This window comes from Chiloscyllium plagiosum, unplaced genomic scaffold (genome assembly GCF_037043375.1).
Source record: "Chiloscyllium plagiosum isolate Xiang-an unplaced genomic scaffold, Cpla_swu_hap1 HiC_scaffold_3, whole genome shotgun sequence".
Taxonomy (NCBI): domain Eukaryota; kingdom Metazoa; phylum Chordata; class Chondrichthyes; order Orectolobiformes; family Hemiscylliidae; genus Chiloscyllium; species Chiloscyllium plagiosum.
The window spans coordinates 119,275,843-119,301,557 of NW_028270141.1; the positions used below are offsets into that span (position 1 = coordinate 119,275,843).

Below are 25,715 nucleotides of genomic sequence, written 5' to 3' on the forward strand. Positions count from 1 at the left end.
ATCCCACTTGTCTGCATTTGGCCCAGATTGCTCTAAACTTTTCCTGTTCATGCACCTATCTTTTAATCGTTGTAGCTGACCTGTATCTACCATAGAATCATGGAGATGTACAGCACAGAAGCAGACCCTTTGGTCCAACTCTTCCATGCCAACAAGATATCCTAAATTAATCTACTCCCATTTGCCAGCACTTGGCCCATATCCCTCTGAACCTTTCTATTCATATTCCCATCCAAATGTCTTTTAAATGTTGTAATTGTACCAACCTCCATCACTTCCTCTGGCAGCTCATTCCATACATGCACCACCCTCTGCGTGAAAAAGTTGCTCATGGATTCCTTTTAAACTTTTCCCATCTGACCCTAAACCAATGCCCCCTAGTTCTGGACTCCCCCACCCCAGGGAAAAGACCTTGTCTGTTTACTTATCTATGCCCCTAACGATTTTACAAACCTCTATAAGAGGTTCCAGCCTCCAACACTCCAGTGAAAATAGAACCCAGCCTAGCCAACCTCTCCTTATAGCTCAAGCCCTCCAGTCCTGACAGCATTCTGGTAAATCTTTTCTGAACCATCTCCAATAAGATAATATCCTTTACTGGGTGACCAGAACTGGACACAGTACTCCAAATGTGGCCTCACCAACATCCTGTACAACATCAACATGATGTCCCAGCTCCTCTACACAATGGTCTCAGCAATGAAGGCAAGTGTGTTAAACACTTTCTTAACAATCCTTTCTACCTGCGATGCAACTTTCACCCTTAGATCTCTCTCTGTTTGACAACACTACTCAGGGCTCTAATACTAACTGTATAAGTCCTGCCCTACTGCGTTTTTTTTTTATAGATATTTTTATTAGAAATTTAACATTTTTACAAGTTTACAAAAATAAACAAAACTCTCAGATATAAACATTGATATACAATTAGCTCAAATATACAATAGCCAAAATTTGACAAAAAAAAAACAAAACAACAAAAAAAAAAGCCAAAAAAAAAACAACAAAAAAGAACAAACAGACAAAACTCAACTATCTACTAATCTAACCTACAACTAACCAGGGTGTATATTTAAGTCTCTTACATGCTCGGGATGTGTTAACATCAGATATGATAAACCCGTATTCGTGCGGGATTCCTCCCCCGAGGGGCCGCGGACCAGCCAGGTCTGTAGTCTCAATTAAATAAAAGCCCTTGTTAGGATAGCCGAAATATCTGTATTTATGTAATTCAAAAAGGGCTGCCATATTTTATAAAATAATTCGGTCTTTCGGTGCACCATGTTTGTAAGGAAGTCAAGGGGAATACATTCCATAATTAGTCTGTGCCAATTTGAAAGTCCAGGGGGGCCCTCCGCCACCCAATTCATCAAAATATTTTTCCTTGCACAGAAAGAAAGAATAGAAAATAGTCTCTTCCCGTACGTGTCCAGGGAGGGAAAGTTCGAAAAGCCCAATAGGAGAGATACGGGGTCCACTTTTATTTCCGTTCCTAAAATTTCTGTCAGGGTACTTGCTACTTTAGTCCAATATCCACGGATCTTATGACAGGTCCATAAGCAATGTACAAGAGTGCCCACCTCTATTTTGCATTTAGGACACATTGGAGATGCTCCTGCCTTAAATTTTGCCAATCGAACTGGTGCTATATGGGCCCTATGAAGTATCTTCAGCTGGATAGCCTGGGTTCTGTTACAAATAGTAATTCTTCTAGCATTTTCCCAGATATCATTCCACGTTTCTGTGGAGATTTCTAGTCCCAGATCCTGATCCCATGTTTTAAGCAGATTATCCATATCTCCCGATACTTCATCATGTAGCAAATGATAAATATTACTGACGGAAGATACCCCCACTGGTCGTAGGACACTACATTCTCTATCGGATTTATAAAGACTATCTAATAATGTAGTCTTCTTCTGTATAAAATCTCGAATTTGGAAGTATCGAAAGAGGTCTCCATTGGGTAATCCGAATTTCTGACGCAGCTGTCCGAAAGACATCAGGACCCCATCTTTAAATAAATCCCCGAGACATGAGATACCCCTGGCTCTCCAGAGTTTAAAAGTGGCATCTGTTAACCCCGGTTGGAATCCCCATGCTCCCACTATCGGTGCATAGGGGGTTGTTTTATGTGAATTACCCTCATTTTGCCGCATTATATTCCAAGCCTTGATTGTATTCAGTATTATAGGGTTTTTACAGTGATCTGTAATGATTTTCCTCTTGTCTGAGAATAAAAGGTTAATAAGTGGGTATTTTACTTGAGAAGCCTCGATGTCCAACCAGATTGATTGTGGATCAGACAAGACCCAATCAGCTATATAACTTAATAGGGAACTTAATTGATATTTCCTAAAATCTGGGAAGTCCAATCCACCCCTTGCCTGTGGAAGCTGTAGCTTCTTCAGCTTAATGAGGGGCCGCCTATGGTTCCAGATAAAGGAACTCAGCCAGCCGTATAATTTACATAAAGCTGTCCTCGGCAGCATCACCGGAAGCATTCTCATAGGATATAGGAGACGGGGCAGGATATTCATTTTGATTAATGCTATTCTACCCAGCCAGGAAATTGGCAGGTCTCCCCATCGCTGGAGGTCCTGCCTTATCCTTTCCAATAAATTCACAAAATTAGCCTTATACAACTGACCAAATACTGGAGTAATAAAAATGCCTAAATATAAGAAACCCTCCAGGGACCAGCGAAAGGGAAAAAGGGAACCGTCCGCTAAGCGGGGTATCACAGCAAGGCCACCCATTGGCATAGCCTCCGATTTTGAAAAATTAATTTTATAGCCTGAGAATGCACTAAATGTATTAATAACTTGGATTAAGCGGGGTATGGACATCAAAGGGTTACTGAGGAATAGAAGAACATCATCTGCATAAAGGGTAATTTTATGTTTACCTGTACCAATCCTTGGGGCCACTATATTAGGATCAGCTCGTATAGCTTCTGCTAGTGGTTCAATTATTAGCGTGAATAACAATGGTGAGAGGGGACATCCCTGACGGCAGCCCCTACCCACACTGAAGCTATCCGAGCCTAATCCATTGGTAACCACAACTGCTTTGGGATCACTATACAATGTTGAGATCCATTTGGTAAACACCTGTCCAACACCAAACCTCTCCAATGTGTAAAACAAATATGACCATTCGACCCTATCAAATGCCTTTTCCGCGTCTAATGAAACCACTACTCCTGGTATCTTTCCCTGATGACAAGCTTGAATCATATTCAGAGCCCTTCTAACATTATTGGATGATCTACGGCCCTTAATAAACCCCGTCTGATCCTCCTTTATAATATGTGGCAGTATCCTTTCTAATCTCAGTGCTAATGTTTTAGAGAGGATTTTAAAATCTACATTTAGCAAGGATATTGGTCTGTATGATGTACAATCTTCTGGGTCCTTTCCTTTTTTGAGGATAAGAGAGATATTTGCCTCTTTCAGCGAAGGCGGGAGACAGCCCTGACTATATGCATAGTTATACATGTCCATAAGTGGACCAACCAGTATTTCTGTAAATTCTTTATAGAATTCAGCTTGAAAGCCATCTGGGCCCGGCGTCTTACCATTTTGAAGGTGCCTAATTGCATCAACTATTTCTTGGGGTGTAAGAGGAGCATTTAGGACCGATACTTGTTCCGGAGTTAGGTCTGGAAAAGTCAAATTTTTAAAAAATGACTGCATCCTCTTCGCCCTATCTTCACAATCCTGTGATTTATATAACTCAGAATAGAATTTTCTAAAGGTCGCATTAATCTTTTTATGATCATGAGTCAAAATACCCGTACTTTCCTTGATAGACATAATAGTCTGAGGGGCCTTTTTTTTCTTTGCAAGAAATGCTAAGTATCTACCCGGTTTGTCGCCATATTCATATAATCTTTGCTTTGCAAATAATATTTCCCTCTTAGCCGTTTGAGTAAGTGTAGTATTTAGAGCTGTCCTAAGAGCTGTAATCCTTTGCAATTTAATAATAGAGGGTCTATCAATGTATGCTGTTTCAGCCGCTTTTAAGCGGGTTTCAAGCAAACGCTGTTGTTCTCCTTTTAATTTCTTCTGGGTCGCTGAGTAGGAGATGATCAAGCCTCGCGTGTAAGCTTTGATGGTCTCCCACATCATTGACGGGTTGCTAGCTGTACCTGAATTAATTTCTAAAAAAGTTTTAAATTCTTGAGAGAAGTACTTTACAAATTTACTATCTTTCATTAAGAAGGGGTCCATACGCCAATGCCGAGGGGATGTCCCACTGTTCTTCGCCTTAGTTTCCATATATACAGCAGCGTGGTCAGAAATTGCTATATTACCTATTTTACAGGATGATATGGAATTTAAAAAAATTGAGGGGGCAAAAAACATATCAATTCTGGTATGACATTTATGTGGATTAGAGTAGAAAGAAAAATCTCTACCCTGTGGATGAAGACATCTCCATACATCTACTAATCCTAATTCTTTGTTCAGATCCATCAATTGTCTAGATCTGGGAGATACTCCTGCAGTACTCTTGGGAATCCTGTCTATTTCCGGATCCATAATACAATTAAAGTCTCCCCCTATAATTATATGACGGGCATCAAAAGCCATCAATTTTGAGAAGGCTTCCGTTATAAATTTAAAGGGGTGTGCCGGGGGGCAGTACAAATTTAAAATCCCATATTCCTCTCCATTTATGAGAGCTTTAATCAAGATATATCGTCCAGATTCGTCTTTTATCTGCTTTAGGATTTTGAAAGGGAAATTCTTCCGAACAAGAATAACAACTCCCCTGCTTTTTGAGCTAAAAGAAGAAAAAAAGGCCTGATCAAATCCGCCCTGTCGTAATTTCAAGTGTTCTTTATCTGACAGATGCGTCTCCTGTAGGAGAGCTATATCAACTCTTTCCTTCTTAAGATTTGATAATATTTTCTTCCTTTTAAGTGGCGAATTACTCCCTTTGACATTCCAGGTGCACCACTTAACCGATTGATCAACCATAATCCTCTGGGCCAATCCGAGACCCCTCGGGAGGGGGAACCCCATCCTGAACATCCCGGGCATGGAACATGTAAAATTTACAAAAATAAACCCTCTTTAATACACCCACAACAATACAGTAAAAAACTATTTCTAAATAAAAAAAATATAAAACGTATCTAAGTGGAGACTTTCCCCCTTGTTCCCAGGGGGCATCACTTCCTCTCCAAAAATCCCTCATATCCTCTCCCAACCAATGCCCCACCCTTGACCCAGGCACTCCTCAATAAAGTGAGGAAAATTCAAATATAATACAAAGCTAGAGTTAACAGTGAGCACCCCACCCCCACCCCTACCAACACCTGGGTATATTTGGTAATGTTAATACCACATATAAACATATAACTATAAAATTACCAGTTCAACAAATAATAATTAAATATGATAATACAAAATAACGAAGGGAAAAACAACCCCGCTCCTAAAGACAGAGGTAAAATCGAATAAGGTAACCACCTCCCCCCACCCACATTAACCAAATCCCCCAGCTTATATATACATATATATACATACACATACATATATATATATATATATATATATATACATACATACACACACACACATATACATACACCCCTCATATATACATAAAATAATAACAGAAAACAACTCCAAGGGGGGGGGGGGGAGAAAATCAAATCCCTCTCCCCACCCCCCATAATAATATTAAGCAATAAGGTAAGAAAAGAAAAAAAAAGGGAGGGGATATAAACCAAAACGGGGGGGGGAAGGCAGACCAACATCCATTATGTCCTACAGTTTATCTAAGAGAGTCCAAGAATTCCTTAGCCTTTTCTGGTGATCCAAAGTTATATACAGATCCTTCATGGTTAAAGCGTAACATCGCTGGGTAGCGTAAGGAGTACTGTACATTTAAGTCCCTTAAACGCTTCTTCGCCTCATCGAATGCCTTCCTCTTTCGAACCAGAGCCGGGGAAAAGTCCTGAAATAGCATGATCTTGGATCCTTTGTAGATCATAGCTTGGGGGTCTTTTCCGAGATTTCTAGAGGCTTCTAGGAGTATCTGCCTCTCCCTGTAGCTCTGCAGCCGGAACAGGACCGGGCGCGGGCGCTGGTTCGAGCCGGGCCCGCGTATTGCTACCCGGTAGGCCCATTCCACCCTTACCTGGCCTGATCCAGCTTGCAGATTTAAAAGTTGTGGCAGCCACTGCTCCAGGAATGCTGTAAGCTGGCCTTCCTCTTCCTGCTCGGGAAGGCCCAGCAAACGAATATTTTTTCGACGACCTCGATTATCGAGGTCGTCAATATGATTTTCCAAGGTCCGGACTCGCTGCTCGAGAGTCCGGACCTGATCCACGGTCGATTGAGCGGTTGTCTCCGAGGTCGCGGCCTTTAGCTCCGCCCCTCCGACTCGGCGTTGAATTTCATCAATTTCACGGTCGTGCTTCTTCAGCGCGGCCGAGAGCGACTCCCAACGATTCCTGGATTCGACGATAAAGGCATCAATCTTCGAGTCAAGCTTGGAAAGCATTTCCACAAGGCTTGTTACTGTTGGTAAGTCCCCCGGGGCGGCTGTGGACGCCTCTGCTGCAGCTGGAGAGTGTGGGGGAGGGGTTCCTGCTTGCTGAGAGCTGCGGGCTCCCTTCCCTTTAGTCATTTTAACTTAGGATAAAGTTGCTTAAATATAATATTACACCACTAATTCAGTTACTAAACTATTATAAATGATTTATAAATGATTTGGTAAGCTTGGTAGGGGGTAGGTGACCCACTGTGCCCAAGTCTTGGGAGGAGCACTATAGACTCAGTCTTACTGGGTCGCCGCCATCTTGGATCCCCCTACTGCGTTTTTAAGCAAAAACAAACTTTACTGCCTGACTGGCAGAGTGTGAGGACAAAGGAATGTTTTTCAGGATGGCAACCAGTAACTAGTGGAGTTCAGCAGGGGTCAGTGTTGTGACCATAACTATTCATGTTATGTATTAATGTTCTGGATTAAGGAACTAGGAGCATTGTTGCTAATTCAGGATGTCTTATTCAGGAAGGCAGCCAGTGACTAGTGGAGTTCAGCAGAGATCAGTGCTGGGATCACAATGACTCGCGTTTTTTAATAATATTATGGATGAAGGAACTAGGAACATTGTTGCTAAGTTTGCAGATGACACAAAGATAGACGGAGGGACAGATAATTTTGACAAAGCAGGGAGGTTGCAGAAGGACTTGGACAGGCTAGCAGAGTGGACAAAGAAGTGGCAGATGGAATACAATGTGGGAAAGTGAGAGATCATGCACTTTGGTAGGAAGAATAGAGGCATAGACTATTTTCTAAATGGGGAAAGGCTTTGGAAATTAGAAGCACAAAGGGACTTGAGAGTCCTAGCTCAGGATTCTCTGAAGGTTTACATGCAAATCATTTGGTAGTTAGAGTGACAAATGCAACATTAGTGTTCATTTCAAGAGGGCTAGAATACAATAGCAGAAATGTACTGCTGAGGCTGTAAAAGAATCTGATCAGACCACGTTTGGAATACTGTAAGCAGTTTTGGGCACCATATCTAGGGAAGGATGTGTTGGTGCTGGAGAGGGTTCAGAGGAAGTTTACAGGAATGATCCCAGGGATGAAGGACTTGTCATATGAGGAAAAGTTGAGCACTCTGATCTGTACTCAATGGGGTTTTGAAGGATAAGGAGGGATCTCATTGAAGCTTACAAAATACTGACAGCCCTGAAGAGAGAGGAGGTGGAGAAAATGTTTTCACTAGTAGGAGAGACTAGGACTGAGGGCACAACCTCAGAGTGAAGGACTAAGATGAGGAAGAATTTATTCAGTCAGACACAACTCAATCTGTGGAACAGAATGCTGCAGAGGGCTCTGTAAGCCAAGTCATTGCTTGAATTTAAGACAAAGATAGATAGGTTCTTAATTGGTAAGGGGACCAATGGTAATAGAAAGAAGATAAGAGAATGACATTGAGAAACATAATAGCCATGATTGACTGGAAGAGTAGACCCAATGGGCTAAATGGCCTAATTCTGTTCTTCTGGTCTTATGGGCGATTTCATGTGGGAAATGTACAGCTTTTGATCAGCACCTGAGCCAAAAGGAAAGGCCAATTTTTCGAGTGACCTTGATGATGTTTTGTGGCCCCACTGTTGATCTTACTTTCTCTGACAGTCATGCTGCATACTTGTAGCATTCAAAGCTTTACTTCCATTTCGGAATGTAAGCAATTGAAGGCACTATCTGTTCAAACCACTCAATTCAAATTAAATCCATTAAAATACAACTTACTTTCTTCAGCAAGTAATACATGCACAGTACATTTAGCATGGAAAATCTTCAACAACTAGAAGTCAAATTCTAGCCAGGGCAAAATAGAAATGAAAAGAAATAGCTTAAGGTGTTGAGCAAAGATAGTGTTAAAGATGTTTTTTAAAGATAATTGCTTCTGTTCTAAAATGAAACAGAACATGGCACCAGTATCTAATCATCAATGCAGGAAATTCAAAAATAAACCCTTTGTAGTGCGCTGCTCCTTATCTCAAAGCTTCAGCAATCAATACACTTTTTGAAAGCTGACAGTGTACGAGGTAGTGTTTTTGTGGTGTGGTGGCAGTGTCCCTACCTCTGAGCCAGGAGGCCTACCTACAAGTCCTTCCTCCTCCAGAGGTGTGTGATAACATCACTGAAAATGTTGATTTGAAATATCTACAAATAACCAACTGGAAGTGTAACAGAGGTGCATGTACCAACCAGCAATAGATCTTACTGTGACTGGTTCAGTGGAGACTTCCCTGATGTTTTTGCAGCTGGTTTAGATTAGATTATTTACAGTGTGGAAACAGGCCCTTCAGCCCAACAAGTCCACACCGACCCGCCGAAGCACGACCCACCCAGACCCATTCTCCTACATTTACCCCTTCGCCTAACATTACGGGCAATTTAGCATGGCCAATTCACCTGACCTGCACATTTTTGGACTGTGGGAGGAAACTGGAGCACCCGGAGGAAACCCACGCAGACACGGGGAGAATGTGCAAACTCCACACAGTCAGTCGCCTGAGGCGGGAATTGAACCTCGGTCTCTGGCGCTGTGAGGCAGCAGTGTGCCACTGTGCCGCCTACAAGAGGATTACTTGCTGTAATGCATCAATGAAGTAACCATGTTATAGTGTCTCAGGATTAGCAAATCAAGCTATTGAATGTTAAGATTATGATATCACCTTTCAAATTTTGTCCACTTTGGAACAAGTATAAAATATGAGGATGTGAAAAGAAGGTACACGTTAATAGGATGATCAACTAGGACCAGTTTAATGAGCAAGGCAAGACTACAAAGCACGTCCAATCGATTCTGCTATGTCACGGTAGTTCCATTCTTGTGCAATCCCCTGTTATAAGAAAATTATGTCATCACAGCACCATTTAAAATAATGGGGCCAGAATCATATTATAACCAAAACATGCTTTAAAAGTTCATGCTTTAGAAACAGTGTCCCCAATTCATCACTGGCAAATTTCCTTTAACAATACACGCGTTACAGCAGTGCGACCTGTATTGAGTAAACCAGGGGAGAAATAATAAAAACATGTTGAAGGATAAGATAGAGTGTACAGCCAAAATTAGGGTCCTTTATGCAAATGCACAAAATGTAAGGAACAAATTAATGAGGTGCAGGCACAGATTCAAATGGAAAATTATGATATAGTAGCCATTACAGAGACAGGGCTACAGGATGGTCAGGACTGGGAACTAAACATACCCTGTTATAATGTGCACAGGAGAGATAAAGAAAATGGCAAAGGGGGAGAATTAGCATTACTGATCAGAAACACAATCACTTCTGTGGTGAGGCAGGCTGTAATGGGCGAAAAGTACTCAATGGAGACCTTATGAGTGGCACTGAGGAACTGCAAAGGAATTAAAACCACAAGTGTTATATCTCACTACCTGGTAGAAGCTCAGAAGTGCTAGATTGTATAAATGCTAAAATTAGGCACTTATGTAGCAAAGGCAGAGTAGTATTTGTGATTGATTTTAATCTTAACATAGATTGGGAGAGACAGACAAGAGAAAGGTTGTAAATTTCTAGACTGTGTCTGGGACAATTTGTCTTCGATGCAACAAGAGAACAAGCAATGTTGGTTCGAGCAATGAGTCTGACTTAATTAGTGACCTTGTGAGCATTTGTCAAATAGTGAACATAGCATGATCGAGTTCCATGAAGCGTGTGTAGAAGATAAGCCATTTTGGATTTAAGTAAGGCAGACTTTAAAGTGCTGAGGTAGAGCCTATCTACAATAAACTTGGAAGCTCTGCTAATACAGCAGATAAACAGTGGAGGGTGTTCGAGGAAACATTTAATGCCATTCAGAAGCATATGTACCCATGAGAGGAAAGCACAAGCTCGCATAAGAAAACAGCCATGGACAACTAAGAAGGGACGAAGCAGCATGAAATTGAAAGAAAGGTCCTATAAATGCAGGATAGATCCCACAGAATGGGATAAATATAAAGGGAGATAATGCAGCTTATAAGAATGGCTAAAAAGGATTATGAAAGGAAACTTACAAAGGACATTAAAAAAATAAGAGATTTTATAGTTATGGAAAGGAAAAGTGGCTGAATTCATATTGGTCTACTAAGGACTGTGATGGAGATATTGTCAATGACATCATCTTGAGGTTGTACAGGATATTGGTAATGCCTCTTCTGGAATACTGTGTCCAGTTCTGGTCACCTGTTATAGGAAGGATATTCTCAACTTGGAGAGGGTTCAGAAAACATTTACTAAGATATTGCTGGGACTGGAGAGTTTGAGTTATAAGAATAAGCTAGATAGACTGGGACTTTTTTCACTGGAGCATAGGAGGTTGAGGGGTGAACATATAGAGGTTTATAAAATCATGAGGGACAAAGGTAAGGTGATTAGCAAAGATCTTTTACCCAGGGAGAGGGAGTTCAAAACTAGGGAGCATATTTTTAAGGTGAGTGGAGAAAGATTTAAGGAGACCTGAGGGGCAACTTCTTCACACAGAGGGTGTGTGGAATGAACTGCCAAAGAAGTGGTAGATGCAGATACTGTTAAAGCATTTGAAAAGCCTTTTAACAAGCTGCACAAATAGGAAAGATTTAGAGGGATGTGGGCCAAACACAGGCCCACGGTGGGTCTAGTATATTTTGAGAAACCTGGTCAGCATGGACAAGTTGGTCTGAAGGGTCTGTTTCCATGTTGTATGACACCATGACTCTCTGACTATGGGGAAATGACAGATGTGTTGAATGACTATTTTGCTTCAGTATTGACAGCAGAAAGAAAAGGATGCCTTGCCACAAGAAATTAAGAGAGGATCAGGGCCAGGGTCTAAATGAAATTAGTTTCGGTAAATCATCAATAATGGTCAAATGAATGAAAGTGAAGAGTGACAAATCCCCAGGACCTGAAGGTTTCCATCTACGAGTATTAAAGGAGGTAGCAGAACACATTGCTGATGCCCTAACCATAATCTTTCAGGGTTCCTTGGATTCAGGAGTTGTACCTCTGGCTTTTGCCCGAAATGTCGATTTTCCTGATCCTCGGATGCTGCCTGACCTGCGGTGTTTTTCCAGCACCACACTCTCGAATGGAAATTTGCTTATGTCACTCTACTCTTTAAGAAGGATGACAAAGGGAAGCCAGGGAATTATGGATCAGTTTAGATGATATCTGGAGCGGACAGTGCATAAGCAAGGTTAGGGAACTGTTCACATCAACACATTTCAACTAATCTGGGAGAGTCAGCATTTTTTCATGAAGGGTTCGGTAAGGTCATGTCTGACAAACCTTATAGAATTTTCAAGGTAAGTCAATGGATGGTGTTTATAGGATAAAATCCTGCACAAGACTGTTGGCTGAAGTGGAAGCTTATGGGATTGAGGACAAATTACTGACATGTGTGGGAAATTGCTTGAGTGGCAGGAAACAGGGTTGGAATAATGGGTAGGACGTGACGAGTGGGGTTCCACAGAGATCTATGTTGGGGCCTCGATTATTCCCAATATTCATTAATGACTTGGAGAATCACATTAAAAAAATCAAATATCCAAATTTGCTGACAGCACAAAATTGGGCAGCATCGCAGACAGTGCTGAGGACAGCGTAAAATTACAACAGGATGTTGATCATTTAGGTGAATGAGCAAAGCCGTTGCAGATGGAATTTACTATTATCAAGTATGAAGTTATCCATTTTGGACAGAAAATGGATAGATCAGGGTATTTTTTAAAAAGGCACAAAGTTAAATACAGTGGATGTCCAACGAGGTTTGGAGGTTTCAGGTTTTTTAAAATGACATGAACATGTGCAGAAAATAGTCAAGAAAGCTAATGGAATGCTGCCCTTCTTATCTGAAAGGCTGGAGTGTAGGGATACAGAAGTTATACTTTAGTTTTACAAAATCCTAGTTCGGCACCACTGGTGTACTGCAAGCAGATCTAGGCACCACTATATGTTAGAAAGAAGGTTTTGGTCTGGGAGGCAGTTCATCACAGGTTTACAAGGATGATCCCTGAACTTCAGGGGTTAGGTGATGAACAGAGATTACTAATTAGGCCTTTTGTTCTCTAGAATTTAGAAGGTTAGGGCTGATCTAATCAAGGTCTTCAGGACATTAACTGAGAAAGAAAGAGTAGATTAAGATAAACTATTTCCACTGTTTCATGTTTCTAGAGTTGGGGGCATAGACTAAGAATTAAGTCGAGGACATTCAGGACCACCAAGGTTAGAAACATTTCTACATAGAAAGAGGAGTTAGTGGAGGTTTGGAACTCTCTACATCAGACAGCAGTCACTGTTAATTCAATTGTTAACTTTAGATCTGAGATAGACAATTTTTTATTTAATAAGAATATCAAAGGATACTGGCCCAAGGCAGAGATATGGAGTTAGGCCACAAATTCTCCATGATCTCGTTGAATGGTGAAGCAGATGTGAGGGGCTGTGTGGCCTGTTCCTGTTCCTTTGTTCCTATGACATATCCTGAAATGTTTTAATGATTTGTGCTCCTTCTAGTGAATCTGGGAACTTTAAGGTGGTATGTAGTTTTTAGTTGAATTGAATTGAATTGAACTTATTGTCACATGTACGAAGAGCTTTGTCTTGTGAGCAATACAGGCAGATCACAGAGTTAAGTCGCATAGATAAGTAAATAATAGGAAAACAGCGGCAAAAACAAAAACACAGGTACAGGCGAATGCTAGGAGTTTGTGAGTCCATTCAGTATTCTAACAACAGTAGGGTAGAAACTGTTTCCAACCTAGCAGGTGCGTGTGTTCAGGCTTCTGTACCTTCTCCCCAATGGTAGAGGTTGTAGAAAAGCATTGCAAGAGTGGGATGGATCTTTGAGAATGCTGGCGGCCTTTCCTTGACAACGGAGCCTAGTAGATGGATTCTATAGATGGGAGGTTGCAGATCCTGCCAGAATTATGTCGTGTTCTTTATTGAAGCATCTTGTAAGTAATAATACTTCCAATGCAAAGATTGTAACTGCAATTGACATGTTTATAATTGAAATATTCAGAAGATTGGGGGATTCTATTGATGTTTATTTTTGATAACGGGCTTTTCATAGAATCACAGAATCCTCTACAGTGTGGAAACAGGCCATTTGGCCCAACAAGTCCACACTGACCCCCTGAAGAGTGACCCACCCAGACACATTCCCCTACCCTATTACTCTACATTTACTCCTGACTAATGTACCTAACCTACACATGCCTGAACACTATGGGCAATTTAGCATGGCCCATTCACCTAACCTGCACATCTTTGGACTGTGGGAGGAAACCGAAGAAAACCAACACAGACACAGGGAGAACGTGCAATCTCCATACAGACAGTCACACAAGGCTGGAATCGAACCCCATTGCCTGGTGCTATGTGGCAGCAGTGCTAACCACTGAGCCACCCAGCAACCCAAAAAAACCACCAAGACTTTGTAGGCGTTACTGGCCTGAAGTAATGCTATTGGCCAAACAATGGATTTGGCTTGTTGAGTAACGTAATAACTTTGAGTGAGAAATCTCTGGGAGGACAAGGGTGCCTAGAAAAAGGAGAAACACCAAAATCCAGGATTTCTCTCCCAGTATGTGGCTCCTTCCATTAGCTTTTCACAACTGTGCTTTCTAAAACCTCACGGCTCTGGATTCCACAATTTGACAGGTCTCTCTGTGACTCTGTAAGTCCATAAGATGGAGGAGCAGAAGTAGGCCATACACCCCATCGGATCCATCCCAACATTCAAGGCGTTCATATCTGATCTCGTAGTCCTCAACCCCAATTTCCTGCCTTTTCCCCATAACCCTCGATTCTCTTACTGATTAAAAATCTCTCTGTTTCCCCCCAGCCTTGAATATACTTAACAATCCAACCTTTACAGCCTTCTGTGGAAAAGAATTCCACAGATTCACTACTACCTGAGAGAATAACTTCCTCCTAATTTCTATTTTAAATGGTACTCTCATGGAGTGGCTTCGAACATTAGCAATCCCTCTTGGTTTAAACAGCCAAGTGCTGTGTTATTTCCAGAGTTCCAGCTCTATCTAGTTTCACGGCTTTGCACTATGAGTGTTGGTTTCTTCCTTTAGCGCCCATTTGAACAAATCTTCCAGTCAATTTTATGTTTTGCACTTTGCTTAATTGTAAATGTCAGCTCCCAAACACAGGTTCCATCATAGATGATAGATTTGACACTTGTTCTATGTCTGGTGAATCCCCAGCTTTATCTTTCAGCTTCCTAAGATCGACAAGCTACTTTAGACATTCCTGATGAAGAGCTTATGGCCAAAATGTCAACTCTCCTGCTCCTCGGATGCTACCTAACCTGCTGTGCTTTTCCAGCGCCATATGTTTCTACTCTGACCCTTCAGCATCTACAGTCCTCACTTTCTTCAAGCTTCTTTAGATCCAAAGCTGACACAGTCTCTTAGCTGCTTCTAAACTTCTCCCAAGCTAGCTTAGCACTCACTGAATTCACTATAATAAACTGAAAACAAAGCATCTCACTAAGCTCCACCCATCTCCATGGCAATGTTCCACATGCACCCTGTTCCTGTGTAGAATAGCAAATTAACTACCTTTCAGTTCCAAAGTTTTACGTAGACCTCGAACAGGAATCACTGCAAACGTCATGTTTCTAGCTTTTTACCGAACTGAATTTATGTGTCAAATTCCTTTCCTAAAACTATAAAACTGTATGCCCAAACACGTGAACTATGAAGTTAGATATAAATCTAACAGTAACCTAACTATTGCATATCTTTACAATCTATAGACTGGTGTGGTGAATGCGATACTCTCACTGTGACTTCCATATTCATCAGAATTTCTTTATAGGGATTATGAATTTCCAACCCTCTCAACTAAGGTTACCTCTTAATTATGCTTCCATCATGTTGGTAAATCCAAGTTTTTGGGGTGATTAATTGCTTCCTCCTGCTGAGAAAGAGCCTGTACTCTGGTGAAAACATAAGAATAAACCAAGGACAGTCCTTTTGCAACATTCATTGACAAGTGAAAGACCTGTATAAAAACCAATGGCTGCATTTTATCAGAAATTGTCTAAGTGTTAACTTTAGCAAGTTTCATGGAGGGTTTCCCTCTGTGGGATCTGATGAGCTCACACTATTTTCCGTAACTTGCCTCATTACTTCCACATAAGCCTCTGACACCCCACTCAGATATCTTCCCTCTTGCCACAGGCAGAACTCCTCAGGACATCCTGGCCTTCTGGCAGCACCACGGTCAAAGAACAGCAATGCTCCTGCTGTCACAGCCCTCTGCACAGTTAGTGTGGGCAGCCCAGGCCCTGATGGATAGAGGAACATTAATAGCCTGCTTTGCTGGCAGGGACCTGGAGGTGCTGGTGGACAGGGTGGCATGGAGGAAGATTGTCCTCTTCCCTCAGGACATGCCGAGGGCACTATACCTACCAGCCTGATCCTGGGTCAGTTTTATTCCCATGGTCTGGAGGCATATCCAGCAGTGTACCTTCTCCTCTTTCTGTTACCTCACACTCACTCATTCTCTTCTACTGCACCCACCCCCCACCAAGGTTTACTGTTTGCACTTCCACATCAACCTCAACATCTTCGCTCACTCACTAACCCATCCTCCCCCCACCCGCACTAGTTCCCCACTAAGGCTCCCAAACCTGAATTTCCTCTTCACTGCCAGCTCACCTGCTAATTCAGATACTTCACCACCTTTTCTGTTCTTATACTGGCATCAGCAACTGTGCCAGGCACTTTCATCTCACTCAATGCCTCCCTTTGTCTCATTCCAGGAGAAATGGCCCAAAATAAGGTGGAGAGGACCATGATAGAGGTGGAGTGAGGAGTCCAACATTTAGCTCTTTACCCCACTTCAAGGCATGAATCCTGGTTCTGACTGGTGAGGACCATGACCAGGATTGTGATGATGCCAAAATGTGCATTTCCTGGTAACCAAGCAAGAACTGTTGTCCATTGCTGGGCTGCGCTGAGCTGGGCTGTGCTCCCAGTACAGCCAATGTGAATGTATTCTTAACAAGCCTGATCTTCCATCCATTTTTACATTTTCTCGCTTGCCTCCTGCATGTACCAGAGGATGATGTCCACAGTTAAGAGAGCAGACCAAACAGACATCTCCACATCCACCCCTGAGGAAGAAGTTGCAGATCTCTCAGAGAATGCACCCTCCTTCAGTTCAGACAAAGACACCTCAGGGTGTGTTTTAGCTACAATACAGTTAGGAGGACATGTTGCATGAACATCAGGACTGTCACATTTCCACAGTTGCCCAAGGAAGAAATGCCCCAGGCCAGTGGCACTTGGACAACTGCCAGAGATCAAATGCCAACTCAGTCCCAGGCAGGAGAGGAGCACATGGTGTTCACCATTCAGAACATCACCCAAATGCACGTGGAGGTACAGGAGCAGTGGGCAGGCTTGTTACATGGTGCTGCCTCTGGCATATTAGGTCTGACTGCCTCCATGGGCATTGCCGACTTGATATACACACAGCCATCCAGCCACTTGTGCTCAGCATAAACAGCAAAGAAACAGGTATCACTTCAGATGCGTTTTCTCAAAAGAAGACAGGACACATCCAAGAGGCAACCCCCAGTCAGAGGGGAATCACACAGACACACACACACAGGCACATGGGCACACATACAAATGGACTGTGGGACTAGTAATGGCCCACCCCTTTGACCGATTTAGACAGCCAGCCCTGAATGATGTGTGTCCAGACCCCTGACTAATCTCTGTGCAGCTCCCTGACTGGCTCACCGTGACTGTTTAGATGGTTTGCAATGAACCCATAGGGTGGACTGTGGCCTACTCCCAGACTATAGAGTTACAGATGCCCTGACCTTTAATCTTGGGTGATATGGTGGGGTGGAGGGGGAGGTGGGGGACAGCAGGGGGTGATGGAAGTCAAGGCAGAGATTCTATGAGCAAAGAAGTAGGTGCAAAGTGAAAGAGTGTTCAGAGAACAAGTGATGAGCTGTGAATAGCATTCTGATGCAGTCCATGAACTGGAGGATACCTGTCCCTGTGTGTAAAATATCCTGCCAGCAGAATTGCAATGAGAGGTGCCAGTGTCTTCTATAATGCAGTGCTGAAATGCGTCAGAGATGTGCCATGATGATGCAGTGAGGCTGGTAGGTAACCTGTGCCAATGTCTGTGTACAGTGGATACGTGCAGTCACTGATAGTGCAGTGTGAGATGTTGGTGACTGGTATCCAAGATGGATGGTTGGATGAGCAATCAGGAGTCACCAGATAGCCACTCAAATCAGGAATTGTTTCCACTCAGTTTCTACTCAGCAGGTGGGAGAATGGGAAACTGTACATCAATGAGGTGAGATTAACTTTATGAGATATTAAAATGTGACGGATGGAAATAGATCCTTGGTCACTCTGTAAAGACATACGCATCTTGCTGTTTAACACTTGGTTGGAGAATGGCACATTTGCTCTCAATGTTAAGGACCTCATTCATGCCAATTTCACCCAATAATCCCAATATTCCCACCAATGCCACCTCATTCTGAGGCTGGGAAGAGAAAACTGAGGGAGGAGGTGATTGAGATGTACTAAATTATGAGGCGCATAGATAGAAGGAACTTTTCCCCTTGATGGAGGGATTACTGACCAGAGGGGCAGAAGATGAATGTGAGGAAAAGTCTCTTACTCCAGAGGGTGGTGGGAATCTGGAACTGACTGCCTGGGAGGGTCAGAAACCTTCATAATATTTTTGAAAAGTATTTAGATATGCACTTGTGATGGCAAGTCATAGAAGGCAATGGCTGAAAACGTGTTGCTGGAAAAGCACAGCAGGTCAGGCAGCATCCAAGGAACAGGAGAAGCAACGTTTCGGGCATAAGCCCTTCTTCAGGGCTTATGCCCGAAACGTCAATACTCCTGTTCCTTGGATGCTGCCTGACCTGCTGCACTTTTCCAGCAACACATTTTCAGCTCTGATTTCCAGCATCTGCAGACCTCACTTTCTCTCCGTAGAAGGCAATGGACCAAGTGCGAGAAAATGTGATTAGAATAGCTTTTGAATGGTGTGGATGTGATGGGCTGAAAGTCCTCCTCTTTCTATAGGCTGTAGTTCTCTATGACTCGTGCAGTTTTCATTTGTTCTATAAGCACTGGAAAAGGTCTGTTTCCACAGAATTTTTTTGTATCACAGTTCTCCAAAGGTAAAGATAGTTGGATTAAGAGAATAAAACATACTGAAGACATAACACATAAATTTGAGCTTGATTTTATCCAATGACAAAAGATAGAAAATCAAGTTCTTTCAAAATGTTTTGTGAAAGGACTGAAAGTCTGAAAATACACAGTAAGAAAAAATCATTATCTATTAATACCATCATTGTATTCTGGTGGAGGATGGGCAATTGGCTCAATTTCTATAATAATGCAGTGCCAGTCATGTATTGAGTTCTGAAGAAGGGTCACTGGACCCGAAACCTTTCTCTCCACAGATGATGCCAGACCTGCCGAGCTTTTCCAGCAACTTCTGTCTTCGTTTCTGATTTCCAGCTATCTGCAAGCCTTTCAACGTTCATGTGTTCACTACTTTATTATGAAGGATCAGGCGGCTAAACATTTGCAGCCTGAAATGCCAAATGGATGATATGTCTTGGCCTCCTCCTGAGGTCTTCAGGCAATTCAATTCACTCTACATTATACAAAAAAATGACTGAAAGCACTGGATACTGCAAAAGCTACAGGCTCTGACAGTGATTCAGCAATAGAACTGAAGACTTATGCTCCAGAATGAACTGTACGCTAGCCAAGCTCTTCTACTGTATTGACATCGACCAAACAATGAGGAAAATTGCCCACGTGTGTTCTAATTACAAAAAGCAGGGCAAATTCATTCTGGCCAAACATCAGCTTTAGTCTTGATCACCAGTAAAGTGATGGAAGATGTAGCTACTGCCTCACTTTCACAGCAATAACATGCTAACTTGCAAACTGTTTGGGTTCTGCCAGAGCCATTCAATTCCTGACCACATTAGAGCCTTGGATCAAACATCAATTAACAAGAACGTCAGAGTTGCGGTGAGATGACCTTGACAGTATCAAGGCAACAACTCAGCAAGTGCGATAACCCTCATAAAACAAGTCAATGGGAATCAGGGGTTAAACTCTCTGCTGGTTGGAGATATACCTGGCACATAAGGAAGATGGCTGTGGTGGTGCAAGGTTAGTCATCTCAGCCCCACAACAACTCTGCAGGAGTTCCCCAGGGTAGTGTCCTAGGCCCAAACATCTATAGCTGCTTCATCAATGACCTCCCCTCAATCACAAGTTCTGAAATGGTTATGTTTGCAGATGATTGCAGACTGGTCACTACAATTTGCGATCCCTCAGATACTGAAGCAGTCCATGTCCATATGTAGTGAGACTCGGACAATATCCAGGCTTGGATTGATGTGTGGCAAGTAACAGCCTCACTACACAAATGCCAGGCAACGGCCTTCTCCAGGAAGAAGGAATCTAACCACTTCCCCTAGACATTTAGTGGCATTGCAATCAACTTTGTCATTATCAATGCCTGGGGGTTACCGCTGACCAGATACATAACTGGACTAGCTATTTAAATTCTGTGGCTACAAGAGCAGATAACAGAATAAACATTTTGCAATGTGTAACTGACTCCTGACTTGGTAAAGCCCGTCCTCCACCTACAAAACACAAACCTGGGGTTCTTCAAGGCTGCTCCACTAATCAATAAGACCATGGCTGATTTGTTCATGTTTCACATTTCATTTTCCAACCTTTGCCACTAACCTTTGATTCTCTTGTTTAACAAGAATTTAATCACCTCTATGTTAACAGTAGTCAATGATTCCATCTCCACTACCTTCTGAAGTAGAGAATCCCAAAGTCGCACAATCACCTGACAGAAAAGACATTCTCCTTATCGCTGTCATAAAGGGTGAAACCTAATTGTTATACAGTGCTCCCTACTTCTAGCCTCACCAACAAGAGAAAACATTCTTTCAACCTCCACTCTGTCAAGATAATTTTGTAATCTTATACATTTCAATCAATTCACCCCTCACTCTTATAAACTCCATTGGAAACAAGCCAGCCTCACCAACCTATCCTCACAGGACCACCCACTGATTCCAGGTACAAATCTAGCAAACCTCTTCTGAAGCACCTTCAAAGAATTTACACCCTTCCTTAAATAAGGAGACCAAAACTGCACATAGTACTGCTCGTGCCAATGCACTGTACTTCAGCATGACAACCTTTCTTTTATGTTCAATTTCAATCATAATAAAGGATAACATCCCATTAGCCTTCTTAATTATTTGTTGTACCTGCATTATAACTTTTTAAGACACATGCACTCATATTCAGATGCTTCTGCACCCTGGAATTCTCTATTTGTTCCTCATTTGCATAAAACTCTTTTTTAAATTCTTCCAGCCAAAGTGAACAACTCCACATTTTCCTAAATTATAGCCCATCTGCCAACCCATTCTAACCCATTTAACTGCAAGAACTTCTCGAAGAATGTATAAAGGAAAAGATCAGTGAAGACAAATGTAGGTCCTCATAGACTGAAATGGGAGAACTGATCAGGGAAATGGCAGAGCAATAAAATAACATTTTGTTCTGTCCTCATTGAAGAAGACAATTTTTTTTCCCCAGAAATGCTTGGGAAGCAAAAATCTATTTGAAAGGAGGAATTGAAGAAACTTAGTAAGAAAATAGGAGTGGAGAAATTAATGGGACTGAAAGCTGATAAATTCCTATGACCTGATAATTTACATCCCCGAGTGCTAAAGGAGATTGTCATGGAGACAGTGGATGCCTTCATTGTCATTTTCCAAACTTCTGTAGATTCTGGAACAATCCCAGCAGATTAGAGGGTGTCAAATGTAAACCCACTGTTTAGAAATGGAGGGAGGAAAAATATAAGAATTCTAGACCAATTTGCCTAATATCAATAGACAGGAAAATGCTGGAATATATTCTAAAGGATTTGGGAACAGGATACTGTTCCCAATACTGATGGCATTATACAGTGTCAACGTGGAGTTATGAAAGGGAAATGTTGTTTGACAGGCCCATTACTGATTTTTGAGGATGTACCTTGTAGAATAGACGAGGGTACATCAGTAGATGTGGTGCATTTGGATTTTCAGAACATTTTTGATAAAATCCCAAGTAAGACATCAATAAGGAACGTGGGGAGGGAGGGATATTTGTATACAGAGGGGAAAACTATTTTAAAATGTTGAAGCGTCACATTTTTTACAGATGTAGCAATTGGACGTCACAGAACAGATGTGTAAGCCTCCCCAACCAACAGAAAAAACCCTGCAAACTAAAGGGACATCCCAGATGTGAAAGTTCAGTCCAAGCTCCATGTCCCTCTTTGCTGCCTCGAAGCTCATGACCCCAAACTCCCATCCCATGACCCCCCGTGGGAATCATGGCCCATAGTTTGGGAACCCCAACTCTAACAACAACTGAAGCAAATCTGCTTTTTCATGGCAGCCATGACAGCAGTAGTAGGAAAGTGCAGCTAGTCTGGATCATAGGCTGACTGTCTCCTGTGACTGATGTGCTGCTTTTAGGTATGAAGTGGAACTTCATGTGCACAATCGACTTGCAACTGGAATATCATGACTAGGATTCACTTTACGTTGACAGATCTGGTGTTGACAGAAGGTGGTAAAAAAGAGCAGCATAATAAAGTGAGAAAGAGAAATAAGCAGTAGAAAAATATATTGTTTTAATTAATAGTATGAAAAACATAGCAATGCTTTGATTGTTTACTAAAGCTTTACAACCTACTTCTGTTAGATACAAAGAATATTCTTCCACAAACTACACGTTAGCTGTGCTCTAAATGTTAAGTAGAAGCTGTTTTTAGAAATGGCTATTGCAACATGTGTGCTGTTTTTAAATATGTCAGGGTAAAACCGTTTCCTGGACAACGGACAGGTCCACTTCAGTTCGAACTTCTTTTTTACACCATTAGTTTAAAAATCAATGATTTTTTTTTTAAAAAATGGCTAACTACTGCAATATTTTTCACGACAGTCATTGTTATTAGATTAGGGAAGCAGAGTGCTATACTGTGAGGCAACTGCGATATTACGTTAGTTCTCTATCTTCATTTCAGTGTTGGCTGTTAACTGGTTTTTGAATTCATGAAAATTAGTGGAAAATAATTTAGCAGTCAACAGTTAATTATAGAAAAATAAACCTTTGTTAGTAAAAAATCTGTACGATGCTTTATCCAGATGTTTTCATAGATCCATAAGGTACTCGTGTCAATTTCTTTTCTCATTAATTTCAGAATTAAGGAAGGCTGGGGGTCACCATTAATAAAAATAATCTGGGATTAATGTTTAAGTTGCTAAAATAAAAAAGGACCATTCTCAAAAATGATTTTTTTAACCTGGATGTAAACCTAACCCTGATGTTAAACAGAGTAAATACCTTGGGAAAATTTCGTGCATTTGTTTTTTGTAACAAACATACAAATATGTTGTTTATTAAAAGCACTTAGGAAAATTACTGCTTTGTAAAAGCAATGTGTGCCACTGACATCAAAGGCAAGCTGTTTCCCTCATCTATTCTATCAATGAAGTTCATAACACAAGGTGATACAGTAAGGGATTTTTCTAGTAAGTCGCAATAATAATCAAAATCTAAACCTTGGACTGATAGCTTTCACATTTTAAGGTAGTTGCAGAAACACAGTGAAATGATTAAGGCTGACAATCTCTGAAAATTAAAATACCCTGTTTCCTTAGTAACAAGTATGAGAGAGATCATTAATATGCAAACACAGACTGGAGAAAAAGATATTAACAGGTTTACAAGAGTCAGTGCTAATCCTGGCAATCTCTGCTGTCCACTTTCACATTTTCTTTTAATTTGGAGTTCTTGTGAATTGAAGTTATTAGGAAACTGCTTTTGCAGTTATTTATTCCATGTTGTATGAGAAATTTAGTTACTGAAATCTTTACTGGAGGGTGGGAAAGGGGATCTGATGTGCAACTCAGTGCATTCCAAGTAATACTCTCTATTTCAGTGTTAAACAATATTTAGAAATTTATTATAACAATGCCATTCAATCATAATGGGGTTCATTATCTTTCCCCGAATTACTGATGTCATTTGGCGAAGAACAAGACAGGCAATTGATTACACTTTAGCAACAACATTTCATCACAGATTTTGAATCAGAGTTCAGCTTATGATGTGCATATATAATCCCTTATGTAATGCATGCAAATCACCAATTACATCCTGATCTTACCGAATAGTAAAAGTAATAGATAGGTGTTTACTTGAAAACTTATTTAGATTCTGTGTCTCAGCACAACGGCATTTCTGTTGTCATTTTTGTGTCTTTTTTAGTTTGTTTAAAAAGGAGATTGGAACTTGTAAGCTTAGATGACAGTGCTTATTGATACATGCCTGAGTGACTTTATATACTTAGCCAATTTGCAAATGCACAGTGCATCCTTCATACTACAGAGATAACATAAAGTCACAGGGATGCAACCATATTTACCTTGCTTCCCGGCTTTGGTCCTCTCTTTTTGGGTATTTTCAGCGGTAAAACAATTTTAGATGGAGCTGCCACAACATTTTGCACAGCTAGTTTGAAAGCTGACTGAAGGAGCTCCTGTCTCCGTTTTCTTCCTGGTTTCCTCCCTCGTCGCCCTGGTGTATGCTCTGAAGCCACTTTCATTGCAGACTGCATTTCACTCTCTTCAGATTGTAGTGGCGAGGGAGTAGCAATGCTTTTCAGGATAGCAACTAGAAGAACAAATGACAAAAAGAGAGTGAGAGAGAGAGAGAGGAAATTAAATGACAGGGTAAAGATGATCTAAAAAAATTGCTGCGAATTTCTCAATTATTTTTGCAATAAATTTTTATTCTCTTTTCACATTGAGACTTCTCGTGCCAGTTTAAACTATTATATATACAATACATAGATGTATAGCCATGAAACAAGCCACCTTCATAATGTAATTATCTGTACATCTTAATAACGTATGTACTTAAATTATATACACCAGGATAAAATCTGTTTGTATTGACTTATGCTACTAAACCAACACTTCTTAAATTAACGATTGCAGCCATGCAGACAAACCATTCACTCGTTCTTATTACCTGGTTAGCTAGACTATAATATTAAACCTCTAAGGTAGTCAAGGCAGGAACACATTTATTGCACAGGCACAATAAACTGGCAAAGCCCATCTTTGCAACGCTTCTCCTTGTAAACTAAGACTCCAGCAGCCTAGTGTTCCAGCTGCAAACATCTCATTAAACTAATGCATTCAGGGCAGAGCAGAAACTCGATTTGCCATGGCTACAACAGTGAATTTCCATTACGATGACAGCTTAAACCACATCATGTCCGGAAACCAACCAACCCTGTGCATTCAGAAAAGAAAAAAAATACATATTACATACAGAAAATGAAGCCTGTATGTGGTATATCTTCCTTCCTCTCAATCAGCTCAACAAGGAAATGTGCTGTCAAGAGAGAGGAGAGAGAAAATATATTCTTTTAAATGTCAAATAAATATAACAAACATAGAATACAATCTACAAAAATAAATCAGATTTACAACTATGAAAATAAAATGTAATGTATTGCCCATTCTTTATTTCCCTGTGATTTGAGATGGAATAGCACAGAATTCTAAATTATTGTATTTTTTTTCTCTCTCTGCAACTCTCCCCTATTGTTTTATCATTTGCAGAAGCATGCTGTTTCATGCTACTTGAAATACAATGGTTCTCAATCAGGCATTTTTCTAGTGTTACTCTTTTAGGCTACCCTATTTGGCCCTCCTCCATTGTTTCCATGGAAACCACACTGAAAATGTCAAGTCAGCACTCCACCGTCTGTCACTAACAAAACTCGCCCTCCCATTCACATATGGGAAGCTTAATGTGTGGCAACACATCTTCACCAGCTCACACAACAGTGGGCAGTGCTACGGGGCTAAATGAATGACAAGATTCCCTCGAAGGTTCACAGAAAGTTACAAGTGATGTGGCTGAGCCCAATGCCTGTCAGATTGTTGTCTCAGAGTAACCAAGATAAGATGAAAATCAACTCATCTGAGGTAGCTATACTGCATGGGAAGAAAAAGACATTAATGCTGACTATATATTGACC

The 25,715-nt window shown here is 41.3% G+C and overlaps 1 protein-coding gene across 2 annotated transcripts in view; it reads right to left on the minus strand.

Annotated features, from left to right (window-relative positions):
* scml4 (Scm polycomb group protein like 4) overlaps window positions 1-24,885 on the minus strand; it is a 132,404-nt gene extending 107,519 nt beyond the window's left edge. For both annotated transcript variants that reach the window (XM_043687078.2, XM_043687076.2), the window contains exons 1-2: window positions 24,695-24,885; window positions 24,087-24,334 (exon numbers count right to left, since the gene is read on the minus strand). In XM_043687078.2, coding sequence (XP_043543013.2) covers window positions 24,087-24,278 — 192 coding nt within the window. In that variant the 5' untranslated portion in view covers window positions 24,279-24,334; window positions 24,695-24,885. The remainder of the gene's footprint in view (window positions 1-24,086; window positions 24,335-24,694) is intronic.
* Window positions 24,886-25,715: the final 830 nt, after the last annotated feature.